The sequence below is a fragment of the Suricata suricatta genome, chromosome 8 (genome assembly GCF_006229205.1).
Source record: "Suricata suricatta isolate VVHF042 chromosome 8, meerkat_22Aug2017_6uvM2_HiC, whole genome shotgun sequence".
NCBI classification, from domain to species: Eukaryota; Metazoa; Chordata; class Mammalia; order Carnivora; family Herpestidae; genus Suricata; species Suricata suricatta.
The window spans coordinates 102,546,196-102,572,420 of record NC_043707.1 but is presented as its reverse complement, the minus strand read 5'-3'; the positions used below and the strand labels follow the sequence as shown (position 1 = coordinate 102,572,420).

The 26,225-nt window shown below is 35.7% G+C and overlaps 1 protein-coding gene and 1 pseudogene across 3 annotated transcripts in view; both read right to left on the bottom strand.

Annotated features, from left to right (window-relative positions):
- The window catches only part of FAF1 (Fas associated factor 1), a 474,908-nt gene that overhangs the window by 123,963 nt on the left and 324,720 nt on the right, over positions 1-26,225 (bottom strand). For all 3 annotated transcript variants that reach the window (XM_029946447.1, XM_029946449.1, XM_029946448.1), the window contains 4 exons: positions 21,838-21,933; positions 13,538-13,664; positions 12,505-12,568; positions 11,522-11,603 (listed from right to left, as the gene is read on the bottom strand). In XM_029946447.1, coding sequence (XP_029802307.1) covers positions 11,522-11,603; positions 12,505-12,568; positions 13,538-13,664; positions 21,838-21,933 — 369 coding nt within the window. The remainder of the gene's footprint in view (positions 1-11,521; positions 11,604-12,504; positions 12,569-13,537; positions 13,665-21,837; positions 21,934-26,225) is intronic.
- Positions 22,522-23,992, bottom strand: LOC115299457 (annotated as a pseudogene).

Below are 26,225 nucleotides of genomic sequence, written 5' to 3'. Positions count from 1 at the left end.
TTAAGGAACCTTAGGGTCTTTCCTTTCATATTAAATAAGGATGAGATGATAATAAAGAAAAACTTGCTGTGTGGGATTCCAAAAAAAAGGAAGACACTTACAGAAAAATATAAGTCTCATATTGATGAAAGGATATTGAAATTTGATGCTTGGAATTAGCCTATTAAATAATCTAAATAATAATAATAATATAATCATTAAAATACTTCCTCCAAAGGTAAATTTTGTATAGATGAGGGTAACCAGAGGTACACTGGTAGATTAAGATTCTAAAGTATCTACTATGAATAGGAGGCACTATTAGTTACACACCCTTTATCTACTTTAATACCCAGAATATACTGTAAAATAGTATTCTTAATTTTATTAGCAGATAAGAAAACTGAGGTTTAGAAAGAGGACTTGTCCTAAATTTTACCACAACTAGTAAATAAGTGATATATGTACACTGGGACTGGAAGCCAAATTGATGGGCTCCAAGTCTGGTATTCTTTCTTTGATACTACAGCAGTAGCAGGAAAATCAACCACACTGTAGTCAAGGCTTGGAGTGCTCATACAATATGAAGATGCCAGATTGGCCCCTGCTCATAGATCAGTGTTTCCTGGTCCTCAAAGACAACATGTAATGGGAATAAGGGCAGAATTCCTGGGTATAAGTAGCTTAGTTACTCCAACAGTAGCTGTTTTGATGGGTCAATTCATTTAATCATTCATTCAACAAGCATGTGTTGAAATACCGTGTCAGGCCCAGTAGGAAGCAGTGCTGCTAAAATGGTGAACAAGACAGACTGGGTTTCTTCATCCATGTTGGTGTCTGCAGGTAACAGTAGCTGGCTTCTGGGGAAGTTTGTAATCAGATACACAGTTGGAGAGCTACTTATCTGGTAAATTCCTACTCATCCTTTAAGGCTCAAAGCAAATGCCTCTCTGAAACCTTCCCTGATTCCCTCAGGCAGAGTTAACAGCTTCCTTTTCAGGGCCTCTATTTCTTCCCATTAGTATTATCATTGTTTACCAGTTTCCCCTCTAGACAACGTCTCTTAAGGGTGAGGACTGGGTCTCTTTCAGTCTTTGCATCCCTAAAGCTAGCATGGGTCTTAGCATGTTTGATGTAAGAAACCTGAATGCTGATTATCAACCCCCTGGCAAAAACAGACCAAATGGCAGCAGCAATGCTGAACCACTTTCAGCAAAAGAATCCAGAAATCTGCTGCTTTAGGAAAAGGAACATGAACCTGGCAGCACTAACAAATTCAGAACTCTTCTTCTTAGGAGCTCTCTAGCTGAATAGACAGAGGGATGTCAACCTCTAATTCTGCTTGATCGTATCTCAGCAACTACATTTAATGAGACACTGGGAACAAGAGAGCTGTCCACTTTTAAATCAGCATATTTCTAACCAAACAATGGCAATGGCTAAATCTTTAAAACGTCCATTTCTCTCAAGAACACTGCAATGGAATATTTAGACTTTGGGAAACAGATTAGCGATTTACATTGCTATCTCACTGATTTAATTTAAATGCTCTTCCAAATCAAACACACATGTGCTGAAGAGGCTACTAAGAAACCCAACATGCAGAGTTCCCTATAAGTGCAGCCGACAGTGTTGACTGAAACTAAACTTGGAAATCCAGGGCACTAATGCACAATATCAAGCAATAAAACAGCATCTCTTTGGCAATATTTAATTTAAAAAAGAAGAAAGAGGCAGGCGAAGATCAGGCACTGTCTGTTTTGGAGGATCAACCATTCTGCATTTCAAAGCATTGGTCCCTGCAATATCCAGGTTACTGTGCTAGAATCTCGACTATTATATCGCAGTTGTGAGAGGGAGGGCAAAGATGTGTTTACTCAGTGATTAGGCCCTTAGAATAAGCCTCTAGCTCCTAGAGAGACAGCTCACTACTTATTCATTTGGGCCAATTCACAAAGCCTAGGAAGATTAAACATCCATGCTGAGAAGACAAGCGAATGCAGACGGTGAAAAAGAAATAAAAATTCTTTAAAAACTCTGAGATGACTTCATTATTTTTCCACAAGGAAACTTTAGGAAAGTGTTTAGTTAGAGAAAAACCCACATTGACCTCTCTCTAAACCCTTAATCTTTCCTTTGTGGTGGCATTGCTTTGTGGTAAGCGACTGGCTCGCCTCGCCCCTCTTTTCACTGGAAGCTGAGAGAAAAAAGGCTCTGGAGAAACAGTTTTCGTTCCAGGGACACAAACCCCTGACACTGTTAAACATGAGATGCCAGGAAAACACACTTAAAAAAAAATTCTCACTTTAAGCTCTAAACTGTGAGAAAGGAGATGATAAAAAGAGTAATCAGAAGAGAATCTTCAGGCGGTGGGGGGTGGGGGGGGACCCATAGCAGCTTTGAAAAGGGAAACTGAATAATCTTAAAATGATCTTTTCTAACATAATACGCTTTCAACAAAAATTTTTCTCCTGCTATTTTGACAGAAATAATAAGCAAAATAGGAAACTCTTAATAATATGCAAATGTTACTAAATATGGGCTCATATATCTTTGATTAAATTACAGGCACAGCTAAATGAGACCCAAACACAGATTTTTGATTATTTTATTGAGCTCAATTAACCACAGGTCTAAACAGTGAGAACTGGGTTCAGCATATCAGAAAACTGGTTTTGTGAAGAAAGGGCATCTAGTACATTGAAAAAGCATGAGAAAATGTTTTGTTTTCCATTACTATAACCATTTTTCCCTTTGGCCCATTAATAATTCAGCGCAATAACATTTACGGAGTGCCTATGTGTTAGGCATTGAGAATATAAAGATGAATAAAACAAAGTTCCCTTGTCTTCAAAGAGTTGAGGGGGATGTCAGCGTATGGGGAAGCAAAAATCTCACTGCAGTACCATAAGACAAGTGATAAGAATGGGACATTAAAGAAACTACGTTTTATTTGTATTTCTAATTTGGCACAGACGGCGTAAGTCTGGGAGACAAAGGCAAGCAGCCTAGCTACACTCTCCTCAGACTTCCTCTTTGTGATTCAGGTTTTGGTAACATAGTGTAAAGGTAAAAACGCTCTGTGCTAAATCCAATTTTGTACTTACCATCTGTGTGACCATGGAGCAAGATGGGCGTTCATTCCAAGGACTGTGGATAAAGTGGGTATAGTGCCTATTCACAACACCTAACCCAAAGTAAGTGCTGAATGAAATGTAGTTGTTAAGATGAAGATTCCAGAATTATCCATGCAAAGTAAAGGATTTGAAAGGAATCTCCAAATAAATGATAGCCAAGAAAATGTATTAAAGATTTTGAAGCTCCTCTATTTCTCCTACTAGCAATAGTGTTTGGATGCTAAATTGTGTCCCTGCCTTCAGGGCCTCACTAATCTTCACATTAAAATCCAAGAGCTAAGGTACTAAGTTGATGCCTACGAAATGCCAGGCTGACAGCAACCAATGTGATGTGGCCTTGAGCTATAGGAGCTATTGTATTTAGACACTTAGCATTACAGAACCATAGAACATTAGAGCTGGAAGAAATGAGCTGGCTATGTCTCAAAATCAGCCAGGCATAGAGGAGACACTCAGAAAATATTTGCTGATGGACCAAAAAGGAACTTTTCTAGTTTCTTTTTGAGCACTAGGAAATCCATAGTCTGTGTGTTTAATAGTTTTAAATTTGATATAATTTTTATAAATGGTAGTTTACAGATTTTTCAGTATAAGAATTAAAATACATTAAAAATAAAATAATTTCCTTTATGTAATTTGGGACCTGACTTTATTTCTGTTTCCTTCTTTTCTATTACGATTTTCATCCCCATAAAAATCACCATCACAGTTATTCTTTTTTATTTTAAGTTTGGGAATGGCCTATTGATACAAAAACCCGATACAACAATAAACACTAATCCTTCACTTAGATTTATCAATTATTAACATTTTGCCATATTTGCTCTATCATTCATTGTATGCTTCCTTTCCTGAAACATTTAAAGTTGCTGTTTAGTAAAGCATACTGTTTAGCTGCACAAATCTTGACACTTCCACTCCAAATACTTCAGTGTCTGTCTCCTAAGAAACAAGATCATTCCCTTACATGACCATATTTTTTATCATACTCTAGACATTTAATATTGTTACAATTTCATCTAATATATAGAGTCCATATTCATTCCCCAACAACCTCAAAATGTCCTTTGAAGCTGTTTTATTTGCTGTTTTAAATCTAGGTTCCAATTAGGATCATTCCAGTCACTGCCTACTTCTATAATCCTATTCTGTATATGAATGTTCATAGATCCAGCCCAGCATCCAACTGCAACTCAAGATAAGTACAGGTGAGAACAGAGGCAGGGCAGCATGAAGCCATGTCATCTGGTACAAATTCCCTCTTTGTTACCTCCTGATTATGTGACCTTGGGCAAGCTACTTCAATTTTTTTGTGCTTTGGGTGCCAGATAGCTCTAGAGGTCAGAAGTTCAACACTCTAACTAGATGGGAATGGTAATATGAGTCCTATATTAGAGGCAGTCCTAGGGTCTAAACATAAACTTTGATTGGCTACTTTTTTATATAGGGAATACTTGAGCTAATTTTTAAATTTGGGTGATAGTAAGTAAGGAAAAGAAGAATGAAAAGAAGAAAAAGCAAAGAAAAAAGTTTGGTAAAAGGCCCAGCAATGTTAGTAGCCTGATATTTTAAAAGAACTTTCAAGCTAATAACTTTTAAAGAATCAGTGTAGATTGATTTGTGGAAAAAATCATGACACTGCATTTTTTTGGTTCCCAAAGCTAAGTTCGGGGACCAACAAGCAGCAACCAATTGGAGTGGTTCCAAAAAGAAACAGCCAGTTACTGAAAGTGAGGTGATGCCAAGATGGTGTCTTTTCCCTCTCACTTTCCCTCAGAAAGACTCTCACAGACTCCAGTGGGCCCTGAATTATATTTTAAAAGATGGTAACCAACACTGGACTAATGTGAATGACCTAATTGGTCCTTTAGAAAGCTCCATCTTGTACATCCGGTTAGTGAGAAGAGAGGAGAGGACCATTTTCAGAAGGCCAAGTTGGCATGAAGGCAAAAGAAGACACGGAGGTTGCTAGTCTAGACTTTATGCAAAAGTCAGGGAGAGTCTTCACTGTTAGCATGTAGTCCAGTCCCTTTAACCAGAGAGGATAGCCTACTGGGATTTGTCAGAGTGAAGTGTACATCTATCTGAAATGCCAGGTGTACCATATTTACATGTATTTGAGATCCAGGATAGTTACAGTCATAGTAAGTGGTTGGTGTTGGTGTGTGTGTGTGTGTTTAATAGTCTGTCTACGTACACACATAATCTTTATAGCACAAAAGGATATACATGCTGTTATGCTTCTCACTTTTTCCCCTTCACAAAGTATCCTGATCATGATTCCACATCAATATATATAAAGTGTCTTCACTGTTTTAAATGGTCACATAGTGTTCCACTGTATGAATGAAATTTAAGATAGTTCTATTTATTTGCTATTATAAACAATGCTATAATAAATATCCTTGTATTTATCTTATTTCTCAATGTTTGGGCATATATGCAGAAAAGATTTTATTATGATATATGAAGATGATATATTAATATAGTTTTAATCTGTATTTCTTGTATTATGAAAGATATTTAGTAGAATCATCTAATTCCAAAACAGCATATTTAGTATGGTTTCATACATACATATTTGTAGTTTTAAAAAAACATTTAAGGGGTGCCTGGGTGACTCAGTCAGTTGAGCGTCCAACTCTTGGTTTCAGCTCAGGTCATGATCCCAGGGTTGTGGGATCAGGCCCTGAGTCAGGTAACTCAGAAATCATTCTATTTAATCCTCAAAACAACTGTATCATCATCTCTCTTGTTTTTTTTCTCCAGATAAGAAACAAGCTGATTACCTGTTTGGGGCCACAGAGTTACTAAGTGGAAAATTAAGAGTTGAGCACTGCTTTCCTTAATTTATCTGTAACATTTGGAAATGGCACTGGGTCTGAAGTCAAGATCTAAGGAGGTCTAACAGGAGTACTGATATCAAAGCCCAGTCTCCCAAGGGGATGCTAGGAAATGAATAACCCTTCATGTGGGAGATAAACCCTGGCATGGAGATTTTTATTGCTGTTGATTTTTAGTTACTACAAATGTCTAATCACTCTCTAGGGCACTTTTTGTTTTGTACAGAATTCAGAGGTAGCAGGAATGAGAGGTAGGGATGCAATAAGGAAAAAAAGAATCCTCTTTAAGAAATTCCTAGGCAGGGGTGCCTCAGTGGCTCAGTCGGTTAAGCATCTGACTCTTGATTTTGGATCAGGTCATGATCTTGCAGTTCAAGAGTTTGAGCCTCGTGTCGGGCTCTGTGCTGACAGTTCAGAGCCTGGAGCCTGCTCCAGCTTCTGTGTCTCCCTCTCTCTCTGTCCCTTCCTTGCTTGTGCTCTGTCTCTGCTTCTCTCTCTCAAAAAAAAAAAAAAAATATATATATATATATATATATATAAAACCATTTAAAAAAGGAAAAAAAAAGAAACTCCTAGGGAATTGTGGTATGGCAAGTGGTACCTCTTCTGTAACCTTAATTAAGGTGACTAACCATTGTTTCTCACTTATCTAAAGATAATATAAGCTTTAGTCAATAAATATCTCTTAAATGCCAGGGAATCACAGCCCCTTCCATGCCTTGGCCCTTGTTGATCTTCCCAGCCTCATGCCCTGTAATCCAATTATCTTGCATTTTTTTCTCCTAGTTTTAAGTTTTTGGTTGTAGTTCTCTAATTTTAATCTTCCTGCCTTTGCTTTTGATCTTTTTTTCCTTTTTAGAATTTTGTTATTTGGCTAAGTATTGTTTATCTTATAAGATTCAGGTCAGATGTACTTCAAGAAATCTCCCTAAGCTTTCTAAGGTGGATGAAATACCTCTCCTCTTTGCTTCTATAGCATATTATACTATATGGATGTTTATATTATCCTCCCCATTAAACTGCGAGCATCTCAAGGGCAGGAAACCTCTATAGTTCAGGTCCTTAGTAGGCATGTGATAAATATTTAGGGCCCTCAAGGGCATGAACATCTCTAATAGTTAAAGGCATAGAAGGTCATAAAACTGATGAACCTGTTGCCAGAAGTCTGTCTCTGTCACAACATACTTAAACACAAGAACTTAGAATACCTATCTTACTGAAGTTAGAACTTCGCTTTGGACAGTGTTTTAAATTCCTCATGAAAAAGGCAGAAAGAACCATGGGCACTCTTCATCAAGTACTCTCAAATGAAATCAGCTTGAAGCAGTTTTCATTAAGATGGATTGAATGTGGCATCGTGAGAAACACTTTATCAAATGTAGTGTTTTACTTAGTGATTAACTATATACCAGTTGATGAAGCTCCCCAAATCCTTTGTAATCCCACCACTCCAATAAACATTTAATGAGTATATAAGTTCAAAAAGCCTAGCAGAGGATTTAAACCTTCAATCTTGTTTTTATTTACTCTTGGAACTTAATTTCTCACTTCAAGTGAAGAATGCTGGTACTTGAGGCTCATCTGTTGCCCCGGTAAAATTAATGTGCCTCCCACAGTTTAAATTAAACATGTGATATTTAAGATGGAAGAAATTTAGTAAGAATGCCACAGTATCTGTCACACTTGCTTTTAAAATATGTGAACATTGGCCAACTGTTTTCTTAAAAATGATTCATTCACAAGTTGTATAAAATAATATTGAAAAAGATTTGTTTTAACTCTCAAACGTGAGATCTGAAAAGGAGAGATGAACTTTGATAACTGAACCTGTAGTATAGTCGTTACTATTGAAAACTGAAATGTAGTGATATGGCACAAATCACACTTATCTGTGTTAGAACCTGAGCTTTTGTTTGGCCATCAGTACTTACTACTAATTTGGTTAAACTGTGTTGTGTTTCTGAACCTTCTCATTTCTACATTGGGAATATTGATATTCTATGTCCCTGTCTCACTGTTCTGTTGTGGGGTTCAAACGAGGTATGTATAGGAAAGATGTTCTATAAATCATACAGTATCATATAAATCTGTAGTAGCAGTACTATTTCTATATGGACCCGGTTCTCTTTATTAAAAAAATTTTTTTTAATGTTTTATTTATTTTTGAGAGAGAGAGAGAGACAGCGTGAGCAGGGGAAGATTAGAGAGAAAGGGAGACACAGAATCCAAAGACAGGCTCCAGGCCTGACATGGGGCTCGAACCCACCAACTGTGAGATCATGACCTGAGCAGAAGTTGGACGCTTAACCGATTGAGCCACCCAGGTGCCCCATCTCTTTAATTAAAAGTAGATATATATAACTTGTCTGATGACCATAATAAATGTATCTGCTTAGATTTAATTCTGAATAAATTATCCACTATGTGGATAAATTTTATATAAGTTTACAGTAATGTAATAACAATGTATAAACTGTTGTTTTTTAACTTGGAAAAGAGAAATGAAGACAGAAACTGTTGGATGAGGGGGAAAAGATAGACAGTTTAAGAGTCCAAAGAGAGCAGTGGATTTTGGTATAAATCTAATATGAAGCAAAATATTTAATTTCACGAACCAATGATTTTCATTTGTTAAAACACCAAGATCAAACAATCAATAGTTTTCATTAGACATATCCAGAAGTTAATAAGCAAGAGTTGTATTCCTCTGAATAATCAGTCTGAATAAATCCAAATGCCAGTTTATTATATGAGACACTTAGTACAGTTTTTAAAATCTATTATATACTGTACATTTATGCCTATTTTGAGAGCTATAGTTTAAGTTACAAAAGGCCCTAACATTTTCCAGTTACTTCAACTACTTTCAACCATATTAAGGTCCAATAAGTGATTGTTTAAATACAATAACATGGCCAGACAATGAGAGACTCTATAACCATTAGATCCTGTTTAAATAAAATATTCAGCATTACTTACAATGCATTCTTGCAAGAAAAGTTTGACCTGAATCTAACAAACTTTTTACACCTCATATCCATTTCTCAGGAAATACAGGGATAGAGAAACAAGTTAAATAATAACACAAGGAAGCAATTATACAAATCCAGAATTTGGAACAGTCTGTAAGTCACCTAGTATGATTTCTTCACAAAGCAGATGTTATGGGGCGGAGGGGAGGGGTGGTTGGAGAGGAGAAGGGGCTTGGCTAAAAGGGATTTAAGAAATCTAACAACCAAATCTATTTTGTAATCCTTGAATAGACGTGGTTTAAGAAAAAACAGAAGGACATTTTGGGGACAGCTGGTAAAGTTTGAATGATCACTGGATATTAGATGATATTAGGAAATTACTGTTAATTTTATTGCTTGTGATAATGGTATTGTGATTATATAGGAGAAAGCATTATTTTTTGGAAAATATATATAGATGTTTTTAGGTATAAGATATGATGTCTGTAATTTACTTTGAAATGGTTTAATCAAAAATAATGTATATACAAGGGTATCCTAAATGTTTCATGCAGTTTAAGTTTTAATTATTTCAAAAATTTAACTGCCACAAACTTAAAAAAATCATATGAAACTTTAAATTCTTATATTTGTTTGTTTTTGTATATTTTGAATAATCAATTTTACATTTACTTCCAATGTTTGCCATTTTTAATCGGACAAGAACTGAAACAAAAATTTATCATAAAAACTTATTCATCAAAATCACAAACCCAAATAAATGTAAAAATGTGAATAAGTACATTTCAAATACTGCTCTTTTATAAATGGCAGTTAAAGTTTTGAAGTTATTAAGGCTGGGGCGCCTGGGTGGCTCAGTCAGTTCAACATCCGACTTCGGCTCAGGTCATGATCTCACAGTTCGTGGATTCAAGCCCTGCATGGGGCTCTGTCCTGACAGCTCAGAGCCCGCAGCCTGCTTTGGATGCTTTGTCTCCCTCTCTCTCCACCCCTCCCCTGCTTGTGCTGTCTGTCTGTCTGTCTGTCTCTCTCTCTCTCAAGGATAAACATTAAAAAATGAAGTTATTAAGGCTCATATCTCCATTAAACCTTTGGGATGTCTATATATGGAAGAAGCAAATATGGCAACATTTATTATTAAATCCAAGTATAGGGGATTTGGGTGTTTATTGTACTATTCTTTTTATTTTTTCAGTATTAAGAAATTGTTTTAATAAAGAGTGAAAATATTATAAAATAATTAACAAATAGTCATGTTGCTAAAAGGTGAAAATAAGCTGTTTTAATAGGATTATAACATGACTCAATAATATTAAATAAGCACAAATGACTCATCAAAATATATTAAAAATGGAAAGAATATGTATCATAAAGAAAACTGTTAGAATATTTCCTTTTTGCTTTTCAGTATTTTCCATAAACCTGTATTTATGGAAACTATAAACATGTATTGTTGTAAATATTTATTTCTTCAAAAATAAAATCCATTTAATATAAATTTAATAGTTAAAAAATAGATGTTTAAAGAAGTCTTTATAATAGGGTATTCCACTATTCTAAGGGCAAAGAACAGCTTCTGTTTCTTACTCTACTTCATTAAACTATCATCGATTGCTCTAAGTTTGAGCAGTAATTACTGTCCATTTTAAAAATTTAAGATGAAATTTTCCTTATATCCACTCTCTTTTTTTCCCTTCATTCTGTAAATATATCTACTATGTATAGGGATGTAGATACACAGTCACTGCCAAAAAGAAAATCAAGTCTTTTGAGAAGACATATGCAGAGAATAATTATAGATGATGTGTTAAATGTAACCATAAGATGAGCAGAGGGCTTCCTCACAAAGTACTAAAGGAGTGGGTGTAATAGTGGAAGAGTCGGGAGCAACTAGTCTTAGAAGAAGAGTAGGAGTCAATTAGGTAAAGGCAGAATGAAGGTATTCCTTACAGCTGAGAAGTACCAACAAAGAGCAAGATTATGGGGAAACACAAACGGAACGTTATTACTAAATTTATTAGTTGTAAGGCAGGAAACAGGAAGAGCTGAAGCCGTGCAGATCATTAGGAGCCAGATAACTGAGGTCTTCACTGCTGTATCAACATAGAGAGTGCATAGAATCTTCTTGCTGAAACCGTACATTCTGAATTAGTGTCATAAATGTCAATCTACCTGATTTCAAGATCACAAAGACCATTTCTATATTTTTGTGTCTAAAGTGACTTTTGAGAAAAAAATATTGCCATTATTATATATTATTAGATGGAATCATTTTAGGAAAAGATTAAAGAACCTCTTTTAGCAAGTAGCTGTCAAGGAAGTAACTGAAAAAAACATACGCATGTAGCCTGGTCCCTCCTAAGCATGTCCACTTCCCTCCCCTTACAAAAAATACCGTTTCAGAGCTTGGCATTATACTACTGCCCCTCTGAAATGGGCATCTTGGTGATGAGTAGGCTGTTAAATGAGCCACAAACAAAATCAAATCTTTAGGATAAAAAACACAGAAAACATTAAGCAGTGCCTGAGGTCTGAGGGTAAACCTATGGGATGCACTTTTTAGTCAGAAAAGGTTTAAGATTGCACTTACATCTCGGGCTTTCACATAGAAGGCCTCTTGAAAAGCAGCTTCTAATGAGCCAATAAAAAATACAGGATGGCAGTCACCATATCTATAGGAAAAAGTATATCTATTAATTAAAATACATTTCAAATTTACCCCAAAGTTTCACAAGTCTAACCAGCATCTTCTAAGCAAATGTTGGGACTAGTGTCTCTTAAGTACAGATCAAACATTAAAACATTTCATTAAAAGCTTCACTAGTTCTTAGAATTCTTTTTGGCCTATACTGATAATATTAGAATATTGCAATTTTAACAACATCTGGCAAATGGATTTAATAAGTGCTACAAACCACGCCATTTATAAGTAGCAATTCCTGGTTATCCATTTTCATATGATTTTCCTTACAGAAGCCTTAACTTTCCATTTTAGTTCATTTATTTTGGAAGTCCAACAGAGAGGGAAAAAATAATATCTTGCAAAGTTTCCAAATTACATTACATTAGAAAACAAAACTAGAAATATCATTTACACAAAAGTTTAGGGTTAAATATTTAAATCTTCTTTACTTAACCACCTTACAAGATCTCAAATGCATACTAAAACATTTTATAGTAGACTCTTAAAAGAAGAAATGTTAAACAGCTCCAAAACAAAAATTAAAAGAAAAATTAACTTACATTAAAAAATTTTTAATTATTTTTAAATTTAACACTACTTTAAAGGATATTATGTTTACCCTATGATACACTAAAAATTAGTATTCTATAACCTAGCTCTTTTGGGAATATAGTCAATATATCAGTTTGATCCATTTATTTTGCTTCTATATAGAGATAAGATAAATGCATTTCTGAAGTGGCATAAGTGGCTTACTAGTGAAACACATACTTTGAATATTTGAATACTTCACAGAAAATTTAAAGACAATCTATGGTTAAATTGCTCCAGAAAAATCACAGTAGCATTAAAAGAACATCTATTTTATATAGTTAATGTCCTAAACCTACCTTGAAGAAAACTCTGCTGTAAATTGTAATAAGGCATCTCCTTCATTTTCTGCGTTTTCTGGCACTAAAAAAACAAACAAAAGAAAAAACAAAAACAAAAAAACAAAACAAATAGACACAAAAAACAAACCACATAACATCTAATCCCACATATAAGAAATATATTTAATCAATAAAGAGGAAATAAAATTAAATTTTAGCTTCTGTGATATATCTGAGGAGACATTTTAACTTGACATATATTAGAAAATTTTATCAAACCTTTAAAAAATTCCAAGCTCCTGAATTCTGGAAAACCAACTGACACAATCCTAAGCATTTCAAATATATGCCAGTCATCATTAGGATTTTCATGTTTTCTTAAAATTATCTTGTGATTGAATCACATAAAAAGGATCTCAAGTTATTTTAAAAATCTTATTTATAAGTAAGATGATCAATTTTAAGTAAATATCACATCTATTTCTGCTCAAGGGAGTTCCCTAATTTCACTGAATAAATGAGGCATTTAAGGATTTATTTTAATTGTAATTTTGCATATAGTACCATTTGTGATTCTACAGTATACATTTTATAAGGTGAAAGAGAAGGCGATGGCCCATTTAGTTTTCATTTTTTCCTTCTAAAGGTGGTACCAGTGAATGGAAAAGTAATACTATTCTTAAAACTGATACCTCCAATAAGATGTGGGGAAGCAGGTCAAGTCACAGAAGTATAGCTATTTGTTTATCAGCCTAGTCTAGGTTTAAAGTAAAGAGACAGACTCATAACTAATTATACACATGAAACAAATCTATACATTCCCTTGCATTTTTAATGAATTTTACTAAAGCACTGGGAATTGTTGAGCTTAATAAAATAAAAACTCAAGAGGCTCTGGTTCTAATGAATAATGTGCCTACTTGCTAAATTTTCTCCCTGTTAACCTGGAAAGTCAGTAAGAGATTTTTAAGTTCATTGTTCTTCCTAAGTTTCTGCAGTAGAAAGAAAGTAGAAATTATAATGCTGGACCCAAAAAGCTATTAATACTCACTCATTGGAGATTTTCTCAGGGCAGATGATGCCATGCCGAATACTTCTCCATCATCCACCCCAAATTCGGAAGCATCTTCAAAGTCATCTCCATCACTATCACTAACCATATGAACATCGGTGCTTTGCTATTTGAGAAAAGTCTTGATTAGCTTTAAATTGACTTTAGGAAATTAAATTCCAAAACATAAGTTATGTAACTACAATAGAACATTAGTGTTGTAATAGTTTTATTATATAAGAAGCGATTTGCTAGAGGAAAGACTAATATATTTCATTTTAAGGCTTACATATTTCTAAACTTGCTGTGATACTTGACTAAAGGTTGGAACCTGAGGGAAAATGAAGGATGCTTACAAACTCAATGAAGACAAGGATTTTCTTTGTCTGTTTTATCCTCAGTACCTAGTACATAATTAAGTGATCAATAAATACTTACTCAATAAATGAGGAGATGGGTATAATCAGAGAGGTCAAAGACAAAGCAAGATATGAGTCTTTTAAAAAGTTCACAGTAATCTCTATTTCAAACTTCCAATTCCTTACTGTAATGGTTCTAAAATTTCTCATTAGTGAAAAATGGTACACTTGCCTCATTATTATTAGAGATAACAAGAAATACACTATATATGAAAGCTCTTTGTAAAGTGCAGGCTATTAAATATGAAATATATGATTGAATAAATGTTTATTTACTACATGCTGGGCACTGATAAATAACACTGTTTATTTTGTTTTCAGCAACATCCATTGAGATTTAAAGTATTACAATTAAAAACATCAGCTTCAAAAAAACGCAGTAAGTAGGCTGTTAATCTCTAGATAAGAATAGAATTTCAAAAATACTGAGATCTAAAACATCCAAACTGTGAATACTGACAAATACTTACGCCTTGGATGAGAAGAGGGTCCCAGCAAGGTATCTGGCTAAATGCCTGTCTATACTAGGTTCAATAAACAGAATCTACAAAGACTATTTAATAAATGATATTTCTATCTTTTAAAATATGGCACTATGCACTTAAACTATGAAAATGGGGAAACTATTTGATTCTGGTCTGTGCAGAAGAGCCTAACTTAGAGATAAATATTTGCCAGAAAGCATTAAGGGAAACTTAGAATCAAAGACTTATAAAACTTGGCCAGAAGGATGTTAGAGTTTAGCCCATCATAAAATCATAGATTTTAAAGCTAGAAGGGATTTTAAAGATCTCTCTTATCGATGCTTTTCAAACTTCTTTTCACAGGGCCAATGGCAAAATATTATGTAAAATTACAATGCATACCATAGACAAAGTAAGGCCACTCTGGCTGATGCAGGGAGAGGGCAATGGAGAACATAATGCTCCCAGCCTTTTCTTTCTCATTCCTTTGGATAGCTGGGGTACCTCCAAAGGAGCTCAGAACACTATGAAACAATTTTTAAAACAACTGATCCAGCAATTCTAACAGCTCCAAATGAGAAAGTCAAGATATTTACTACATTTGACTCAACTTAGCATTTCCTTCTTGGGCATAACCAAGCATTGATGCACAGAATTGTAACATTTCCCCCTCTTATCTGAATAGCCTTCCCAATGGCCTGAATAGAGAAGATAATGAACAAATATTTACTGCATAAGTAAAAATGAATAGTCCTTATCCTAAGCAGTCTATCTGCTATTTTGACTGACTTCCTATTTCTCAGACATTTTGGTTCTAATTACGATTCTAATCCTACTTGAGTGTTTTACTTTGTAGGGCCAAGATCTCTACCTGATTTCAGCAATTCAATAGTCTCAAAATTCAAAAACCCCTTCTCATTTCAAAGTGGTGAGGGAGCATCCTTTACAAAACAACACATTTACTGGGACCACTACCGTGTCTGAATTCCCTCTGTTTCAGGCTGGCAAAGATCTGGAGTACAAAGTTCCCTGAACTTTGAGGCTCAGTCTAAACAAGTAAAGGCTCAACATTATCCATTAGGGTAGGCTGGTGGAAAGACACAAAGGTCCAGTACGACAAACCACACATTCTCTATGAGCTAAGCTTTCACCTTTGCCTTTACTTCATCTTGCCTAACATTCACCTTTCTTTTTAAGATGCATCAGGTTAAGAAGAAGGGTTGGAGGACACAGAGAGGAAAAAGAAAAGGATTGTTCTACATACCATTTGTTTTCTCACTCCTTTTACCTTCCTCACTCCCCTATATCTAAACTCCTTCTAATCCAGTTTTCAATCAAATAATAGTCCCTTTCAGTAACAACAGGACTTTACATCATACTAGGATAGTGATTTTAATTTTGTGCCTATGTAACTAACCCATTTATTCATTTTGTTTTCACAAAGTGTAGAATTCCCAAATCTCTTAAGACCCAGAAAGCAAAATCCTACAACGACAACATCTTCAAAGGGAGTTATCTAAAAAGCCAATTTTGTTGAAAAAGTATATTTCAAATATGAATTATTGAAGTATCTGCAAGAATGAGCTACTTAATTATGTATAAGGAACTCCCAATCTCTTCACATTTTCTTATCAGTCATCTAACAGGTTAGGAAAAGCTTTTTCTAAAAAATGAGATAAACAATCTTTTTTTCATTAATGTTTGCTGATGAGAATACATAATCTCTTGGTTGAGTCATGGCAGTCTTAAAATTCTTTGAATCTAGAGAAGTTATTTATTCAGAATTTGAAAAGCAGCTAAAAAAATTTGTGATTCTATTTTGGCTGTTTATTGGCATTCATTTATTCCCATTATTATTTAAAAACATTTACAAAGCCCTAGTAAATGCCACACTGCCTGAACCTGTATGCAAGGTAGTCTATACTCTCTTAAGGAACACTATATAATAGATACAGGCAATTATAATATCTAATGATAAGTTTTATGACAGGTAAGAGAGGAGAACATTTAATACACTGAGAATGGGAAAAATCAGAGCAAACTTCCTAGAGGAGAAAGAACCAAACTGTTTGAGACAAAATTTAGCCTTTTACATACTTTGCACTAAGGCAAGCCTATAACTGAAGCAGGTGTTCCTTTCAGCAACTACTTGTACAAAGAATAATTTAGTTGCAGATATGTTCTTTTCAGTGTGATAAGAGATACAATAAAAGTACAATCAAAGGAGAGTTACGCTAGCACCAGTGAAGAACACTGTTCAAGGCTTCACACAAGCGTAATTTTAAACCCATACTTTTAAGAGATATCAATGTTGTACAAGGTATTGATGGAAGACTGGTGGGGAGGAGGCTGTACTCTAGACAGAGAAAAAACTCAAGCAAGGAACTGGATATTTAGAAAATCAGTAAAGAATTCAGGAAAGCAAACTGAATCATTAGTCCTATGTATGAGAGAAGATAAAGACTGGCACTAAGGAGAAAAAGTTTCAAAGGAACTACATTGCATCAGTCCTTAAATTGGCATTGGTATTTGAACTTAACACTGATAGCAACAGAAAAACCACAATAGGTTTTTAGGCAGAGGACTGTTCAAGAGAACAACTCTAATGGCTGTGTGTGTGTGTGTGTGTGTGTGTGTGTGTGTGTGTGTCTGCGCGTGCGCGTGCAATTCAAAAACCCCTTCTCATTTCAAAGTGGTGAGGGAGCATCCTTTACAAAACACATTCACTGGGACCACTACTGTGTCTGAATTCCCTCTATGTTTCAGGCGCGCGTGTGTGCTTAGGGCAGTATGTTGGCATGTGGCAGCTTTGATTTGAAGACATGAGAAGAGAAGTTATAAGTAAGAGGACTTGAGAGCCTATACCTGAGCCGTAGCAGTGGGAACTGAATGAGGGGGACAGACTTAAAATTACTTCAGCAGAACTGATAGGGATTGTTCACCAATTAGATTTGGGAATGAAAAAATTAAAGAGGAAAATGTGACACCATACTAGTTCGGGTAACTGAGTGGGTAAAGAAGGTCATGTCTGGTGAAGAAGGAGACTGAAGCTAGCTCTTACAGAATAAATCTTAAGAAGTTGTAGGGCATCTAGGTAGAAACATGTAGTAGGCAATTGGAAAAACTCTTAGAAGTTCAGGAAAGAGAGTCAGAAAGATTTACATTTGGAACTCATCAGCATATAAATAATAGCTAAGGTTATGGGAATGAAAAAGATCACTCAGTTAAAAAAACAGGAAGAAGAGTGAAAGGATAAGAACACAATATGTGTGTGTGTGTGTGTGTGTGTGTGTGTGTGTGTGTGTGTGTATAGGGGCACCTGTATGGCTCAGTTGGTAAGCCTCCAACTTTGGCTCAGGTCATGATCTCGCGGCTCATGATTTTGAGCCTCGTATTGGGCTCTGTGCGGACAGCTCAGAGTCTGAAGCCTGCTTCAGATTGTACTCTGTCTCTGTCTCTCAAAAATAAATAAAACATTAAAAAAAATTAAATACATGCATATTATGAAAATTGGATATTTCCATAAGAAACTGCCCTTAGTGCCAGTCCTTATCTTCTCCCATACATGGGACTGATGATTCAGTTTGCTTTCCTGAATTATTGATTTTCCAAATATCCAATTATAAAATTCCATAAAATTATGACATATACTTAAATATGTAAACATATATACACATATTTCAATTGGTGAAAAAGGAAAAATAGTAAACGAGATGAAGAGATTAGCTGTCAAAGATTAGAAAGTGAGAGAATCTTAGAAGCAAGGTCTGAGAAAATTTCAATGGAGACAAGAACTTAAAAAGTTCAGTAGAATGAAAATCAAGGAAGGGAGAATTATTAGGTAGTTATTAGTTAGGTATTATGACCAAAAAAACACAGCAAAGAAACCTGAATTTATAATCCAAAGACCTGGCTCTACCATTTTCTGTATGACACTGGGCAAGTCTCTTTGCACCCCCACTACAGAATGTGACTAATACTGATCCACAAAGGCCGCCGTGAAAATGAAGAGAGATGGCATAGCAGGGTATCTTATAAAAACAATCGTCTGACTCTCATAAATTCAATTTAAATCACATGGTAGGAAAAAAAGCCCAAATTGTAGTGAGTTAAATGAACAGAAGATGAAGAAATAAGAGTCATCCAGCATAGATTAAAGCCTGAAGGAATATTTTTTTGGGGAAGACCTGAACATGTTTTTTAGGATAAAGAGAAGGAACCAATAGAGGGAGAGGATAAAAATATGAGAGACCCTTGCTCCTTCCTTGTGGGAAAGGGTAGTAAGGGTAAAATCAAGCTAATGGGTAGAACATAAACTCTGATAGCAAGACATTTCTCAACTAATAAATTAGGGTAATAAATTTGATGCTGACATAAAAATATCCCTATTTGAATAGTCAAAAGGAAAGGGTCATAAAAATCATGATGTATCAGTTCATGTGCGACAGTTTCAAAGAATACCAGGTTTCTCAGGGACTGGAATGAACAGTTTTTGGCTGAGGTTGACAATGATTATTAATATGGGCGAGGAAGTACGTTTCTGGGTAGATAAGGTAAGTTCAGTTTTGTACAGGGTGATTCTGCAGTGGGCACTCAGATGAAAACGTTCAGAAAGAACCAGACTACTATTCAGCATTGCCACATCCTGTTGACTACTCCAGCAATACGTGGCTGGTACATGCCAAGTACCACACTAGGTGGTAGGGCTACAGAGGTGAATAAAGCAGACACAGCTTTTGCTTGCAAATACTCTTGAACGTTATGCCTCCCATCCCCATATTTGTGCTCCCCTACTTTTCCTGTGCTTGCCTCAACTTTCTCATTAATTATATAATATGAAATCACCAGGTTATATTCATTTGACTAGCACATAGTGAGCATTCAATAGATGTTTCCCTAACTGAAGTTATTAACTAATGAACTAGCATCAACTACATTTGAAATATGTTATTTTATTCTTGAAGTACCCCTCTCTCTTCCACTATCAACTGAGGATGGGAAATTTTCTAGAAAACTGGGTCTCTACCCTGTCTCACCTACATACCTGGGAAGTGGAGAGGGAGGTGTTTAGCTAGGTACTCAGAGGTATGGAAAGACCATTAAAGGAGGCCTCTGGAGCAGGGAAGGGTGGGAAGGAAATTAAGATGGTGAATAATCATAAAAAAAATAGTTATAGGACCAGAAGGAGGATATAAGAAACAAAATTCCCCCAGCTAGAGGACAAATAACTATAATCCATAAAATTCAAAACTTAAATTAAAAAAAACATTTTAATGCTTTATTTATTTTTGATACAGAGAGAGACAGAGCATGAGAGGGGGAAGGGCACAGAGAGGAGGAGACACAGAGCCGGAAGCAGGCTCCAAGCTCTGAGCTGTCAGCACAGAGCCTAACTCAGGGCTTGAACTCATGAACATGAGATCTGACCTGAGCCAAAGTCGGAGGTTTAACCGACTGAGCCACCCAGGTGCCCCAATACTTAAATTTAAACTGGTCTCAAATATCTCCTTCCTAACTCAAGGTTTAAGACAACAGAAAAATGGCAATTGTCCTGAAACATGAAATCATTTAGGAAAAGGGTTAAAACCAGAAAAAGAGAAGCAGAACCATTGGGTGGAGGCTGCAGGGACACAGGTTCCAGTTTAATATAAGGAAGATCTCAACAGACAGAGCTGCTCAACAATGGAACTGGTTGCCTCATGAAGACAGAATTTTGTTACTGGAGATAAAACACAGGTATATTTTGAGGGGATATTCTGAGTGAGCTCTTTCAGCATACAGACTGTGGTCCTAATGTTTGGCACCTAGAAGACATTAAATAAATGTTTAAATGAATGAGGAATGAATGGAGAGGAGACTGGAAATGAAATTTTAAAATCCCTTTCAGTTGTATAATTCTAGGACAGTATAAAAGCCCAAGCCACACTTGTCCATTTCTCACCAGCCCCCTGAAAAGGTGATATTTACAGTTAGCCAGAGAAGGAAAGATAATAGTTTCATCCCAAATAATCACATTTTTAGATATTCCCAAGACTGTGACTCTTTTAGTTTAGCAAAGCTGCCTAACTCCACTCTACCTTCTTCTCTAACCTAAAGAGTATGCCAGCCTCATAAACACTTCTTACTATACGGCACGGACTCCTTTTTGTTGAAGGGTCTGCCCAAATAACACATAATTGTGAGAGTGAGAACAGGAAAGAAAATGAAGTGAAACGGGTTATCTGTCACCTTTCAGAGCAGAGAATAATGAAAAATTTTGGGTGGAGGTAATTGGCCACATTTTAATGTACTGGATTTATCCATTAAAGGGTTAAAGCATAACTTGCTTTAGTATTAAAAACATACTTGAGCACTAGAAAGAAATATTTCTTTTTTAAAATATTTATAATTTTTAATTTTTCTTTAATTTATTTTTGAGAGAGACAGAGCGCAAGCAGGGGAGGTGCAAGGAGAGAGGGAGACACAGAATCTGAAGCAGATGCCAGGCTCTGAACTGTTAGCACAGAACCTGATGTGGGGCTTGAACTCACAGACCACAAGATCATGGCCTGAGCCTAAGTCGGATGCTTAGCTGACTGAGCCACCCAGGTGCCCCTATTTATTCATTTTTGAGAGAGAGACAGAAAGCAGAAGAGGGATAGGGGCAGACAGAGAGGGAGACAGAGAATCTCAAGCAGGCTACACACTGTCAGCACAGACCTGAGTTGGGGCCTGAATGTACAAACTGAACTGAAATCAAGAGTTGTAGGGGCGCCTGGGTGGCTCAGTCGGTTGAGCCTCCGGCTTCAGCTCAGGTCAGAGCTCACGTTCGTGGGTTCCAGCCCCGCGTCAGGCTCTGTGCTGACAGCTAGCTCAGAGCCTGGAGCCTGCTTCTGGTTCTGTGTCTCCCTCTCTCTCTGCCCCTCCCCCTCTCATGCTCTGTCTCTCTCTGTATCAAAAATAAATAAAACATTAAAAAAAATTAAAAAAAAAAGAGTTGTGTGCTACACTTCGTCACCCAGGCACCTCCAGAAAGAAATAAATTATTATTCATCTTTGTTACCTAGTATGAAGCATAACATCTGGATCATACAAAGTGCCCAACTCCAGGAGTTAAAGGACCGTGAGGATCAGTCCTAATAAATGGATTCTACTATATAGTTAACAGTGAAGAAAATCCTTTAGTCAACCTGTCAATTCTAAGTAAAATTCATTTCAACAGAATTCTGTCTGTTGAAACATGAAACTTATAGACCAAGAAGGAGCACATTAGCAATAAATTCGCATGAAAAGTTTCTGTCTTCAAGAATTTACTTAGACTTTATTCACGCTACATTAACTTTATCTATTCATTTGTGTGGCAGATAAAGAAAAGGAAGTGGGCAGGTAGGTGAAAGACAGGCCTCCTATTCACTGAAAAGCTGGCAAACAGGCTTACCTCTTCGGACTGCTCCCGGGTCTGCGCAGGTGAAGGTCTTCTCCCCACTGTAAGTCGATGGCAGGGATAAGACAGCCCTGATTCAGCAAGACACATCTGTAAAGAAAAAGAATTCATCATTTGTAAATAAAATGAGACTATGTTTCACAAAAGGACTTTACTTTTGATATTTTCTATTATTTCTGAAGTTAGAAAGCTCACTCTAGTAGCCCAGGTATTATATTACCAGGGATGCTTTGAAAATTTGAAAACTTTCCATATATGGGATGTTACAATAGTCAAGGCCTCTTTTTTATTGGCTTAAATGATAGAAATCTATTTTCTCATAGTCCTGGAGGTTGAAAGTCTGAGATCAAGATGTGGGTTGGCAGGGTTGGTTTCTTTTATTTTCTTTACTCTGTTTTTTAAATTTTATTATGTTTTAATTTATTTTTATTTTTTCCAGTTAGAAACATTTTATGAAAATGCACCAAATAAAAACCCACATTTTCAGATGACAGGATGTTAATACATTCAACAAAAATTTATATTATCTTATTGCAGTGAATTTATAGAGTAATAATCCAAATCCATTTTGGTTAGATCATTGAAATACCCTTCCTACGTTATACTTTATAGACATCCCAAATCCCTTATAATAATGTAAACAAAATGACTCTTCCCCAGAAGGTGAACTTGAGAACTTCAGTCCACTCTTTCAGGACTTGCATTTCTTTGTGTACTTCCTCATGTGGAGTAATTTCTTTTTGGAAATGGAGATCTGGACTTCGACTGTTTCCTGATAGTGAAACAGACCTTGGATCTTGATCTTTACCCCAATGGGGATCTTGATGTTTTTATGGAACCAGATGTAGACCGCTGTGTGAAGCTGATCTTGATCTACAGAGAAGCACAGATCTTGATTGCTGAGGAGATGCTGATCTTGATCTCCTTTCCCTGCTCCTGCTATATGAACAAAAGTATTGCCTACCTCTGGATCTTAAATGTGAGCTAGACTGTGACCTGCTTCTCCGCTGCTGCTATCAAGATGATAATCATTAGCATAATGTCCTCTTTTGCCACATTCATAGCATCTATCATTGGGATCAAAGGAATGTTGGGCAGGTGGCTGGTCTATCAAAATTAGAGCACCAAGGTATACTTGTTGATAAATCAACTCTCACTTAGGAACCAAAAATCACCTTCCTACCCAGGCCTCGCACTGCATCTTCTGCATATCTAGGATCTTCAAATTCCACAAAGGCAAATCTGGAGGATTTCTCATAATCCACACAGTTCTTAAGAGACTGTAATAACTGAAAGCCCTTTTTACTTTTCCTCTGCTGACACTAGTTTCAAGACTACCAACATATACCTTGATTTTCTCCTCTACACCACCCACAAGGTGATATGATGCCTGGACCGCTCTCAATGCCCGGGGAGCAATCAGTACAAAAGATGCAGCACCAACTCAGTTTCCAATGGTTTTGGTGGCCTTAAGTTTTATTTTAATTCCAGCATAGTGAACATATACAGTGTTACATTAGTTTCAGGTATAAAATATATTGGTTCAACAATTCCACACATCACACAGTGCTCATCACAGTAAGTGCGCTCTTTAATCCTCATCATGTATTTCACCCTTCCCCACACACACACCTCCCCTCTGGTAACCATCAGTTTGTTCTCTATAGTTAAGAGTCTATTTCTTTTTCTTTTTCTTTTGCTCTTTTTTCCTTTTGTTCATTTGTTTCTTAAATTCCACATATGAGTGAATCATATGGTATCTCTTTCTGACTGACTTATTTTGCTTACCCTTATATTCTCTAGATCCATTCACATTGCTGCAAATGTTAATAGGTTTCACTCTCTTATATGGTTGAATAATATTCCAATATATAAAAAATATATCTAACCTCTTATCCATTCACTGATAGATGGACATGGGCTGCTTCCAAAATCTGGCTACTGTAAATAATCCTATAAACACTGAGAGTGTATGTATCCCTTTGAATTAGTTTTTTTGTATTCTTTGGTTAAATACCCAGTAGTGTGATTGCCGGATCACAGGGAAGTTCGATTTTTAACTTTTTGAGGAAACTCCATACTGTTTTCCACAATGGCTGTACCTGTTTGCATATCCACGAATAGTGCAAGAAAGTTCTTTTCTCAACATCCTTGCCAAGACTTGTTGTTTCTTGTGTTTTTTATCTTAGCCATTCTGACAGCTATGAGGTGATATCTCTTTGTGATTTCCATTTGTATTTGTCTCATGATGAGTGATCTTTTGAGCATCTTTTCATGTCTGTTGGTCATCTGTCTTCTTTGAAGAAATATCTGTTCATGTCTTCTGCCTATTTTTTTAAATTGGATTATCTGTTTTGGGGGAGTTGAGTTGTATTAAGTATTTTATATATTTTGGATACTAACCTTTTATCAGATATGTCAGTTGCAAATATCTTCTCCCAGTTAGTAGGTTGCCTTTTGATTTTGTGGATTATTTCCTTTGCTGTGTGGAAGCTTTTTATTTTGATAAATATTTTATATTGACAAATAATTATATATTTTATACTGATAAATATTTAGTCCCAATAGTTTATTTTTAGTCAAGGCTATTTTTCATAAGACAATAGACTGGTGCTCCAGGAGACTGTAATAAGTCTAAAATAAAGCTAATTGTATATACCTCCACATCCCCCCCCACTACTAATATGTCTGTTACTTTTTCAATTAGAATAATACTTCAGTTTACTAATTTCCAGGACAGTGCTCTATAAACCTTTTTTGGAGGGTACTTGGAATAGTGTTTGCTGAAGACATTAAAAAGAAAAGTTTCCACAGATAGTAATAGTGTCATTTATTATTTAATCATATTAATCCATAATATCAAATTGTTATTATAGCTTATGATATATAGCTTATAGCTATAATATATGTAAAAGCACCTAGCATAGTACCTGGCATACAAACATTCAGTTAATTTTTATTACCATTACGATCTAAAATGTTACCCAAAGAATCTACCTAGTTTAGCCAACACAATTAAAGCCACGTATATTTAACTTCTATTGAAGTTTTTAGTGGGTCAGATATTAAATAATTGAGTTTTAAATTAAATTTGGGAAAACATGAACAAATATGAGTACATGTCACTTTTGTCTACAATTAAGAATTAAAACAATATTAAATAGCCAAAAGAGGGTGCTTTCTCTAATGTTCATGAAATGACGCACTGGTGTATTTAATATAATGATGATACAAAGTTTCTTTTATTATTATTAGAAATAAAATAGGTCTTCTTTGGCACACTGAAAACATCCATTGGTAACTTTTGGGGAGATGTGAGGAAACCCTAAAATCTGTAAATTCAGGGAGACCAACCAAAGACACAATAGTGGGTTGGTCATGAGTACAATCAAGCTAATTATCTGAAGACAAATATTGGAATGAAAACTGCAAGTGTCACATAACTATACAGGTATTTTTAATCACATGAGGTGTGTGCTGTCATATAGATTATGCAGATAAAAATCATTTGTATTTGATTATTATTCTTCCTTTAGTCTGGTTAGAGTTTTTTTTTTTTAATTATTTTTTTCCTGGGGTAAAGTACACATAACCTTTGCCACTTTAACCATTTCAGTACCAAGAAAAGCAAAGCTTATTTGGATAAGAAGCACAGGCTAAATTTAAGTCATGTTACTTTCACAGTATTTTTCATTAAAAAAAAGTTCTCCTCCCCCATCCTAAAATCCTCTGGTAATGAAACAATAATGATGGTAAATGTCACTGACAATCAGAAGCAGTGCAGCATAATGGAAAGAGATTAGGACCAGGAGCCAGAAAAAATCTCGATTCAGGTACTTCCCGGCCTCTTGAACTTGTGAAAGTTCTTTCTCTATTCTCAGCCAGAGTTTTCCATTTATTGAGGTGAGTAATCCCTGCCTTAACTATGTCAATGGACTTCTGAAAGGGTTAAATTAAGTAAAAGCTGACTTTGAAAGTATACTGACAAGGCAGAAGACCTGTTATCATTCTAATGATCATTATTTTGAGGACCTAGAGAGAGAAATGGTGATTCTATACTTTTGCATAGCAGCACAGGCTACCTTTGCATAGCAGCCTAATCACATGTAAGTTATAAGAGGACATATTTTAGAAGTTGGAGGAAAGCACTTGTTAAAAGTACATAGTACTACAACTGGGCTGGCACCTCAATGAGCTGGTGTCTATAGTTATTAACCTTCCCCATAGCTACTAGTAATTCCTGAAGAGGAATGGCCAGCACTTTCTCCTTAGCCTACAGCTGACCAAGTGGGCCTCTGCATCACTCTATTTCAGATACTAATCATAATACACTGAGAAAATTAAAGGGCCAGGAATTTCTGAGTTACTCTGTGCTCAATGTG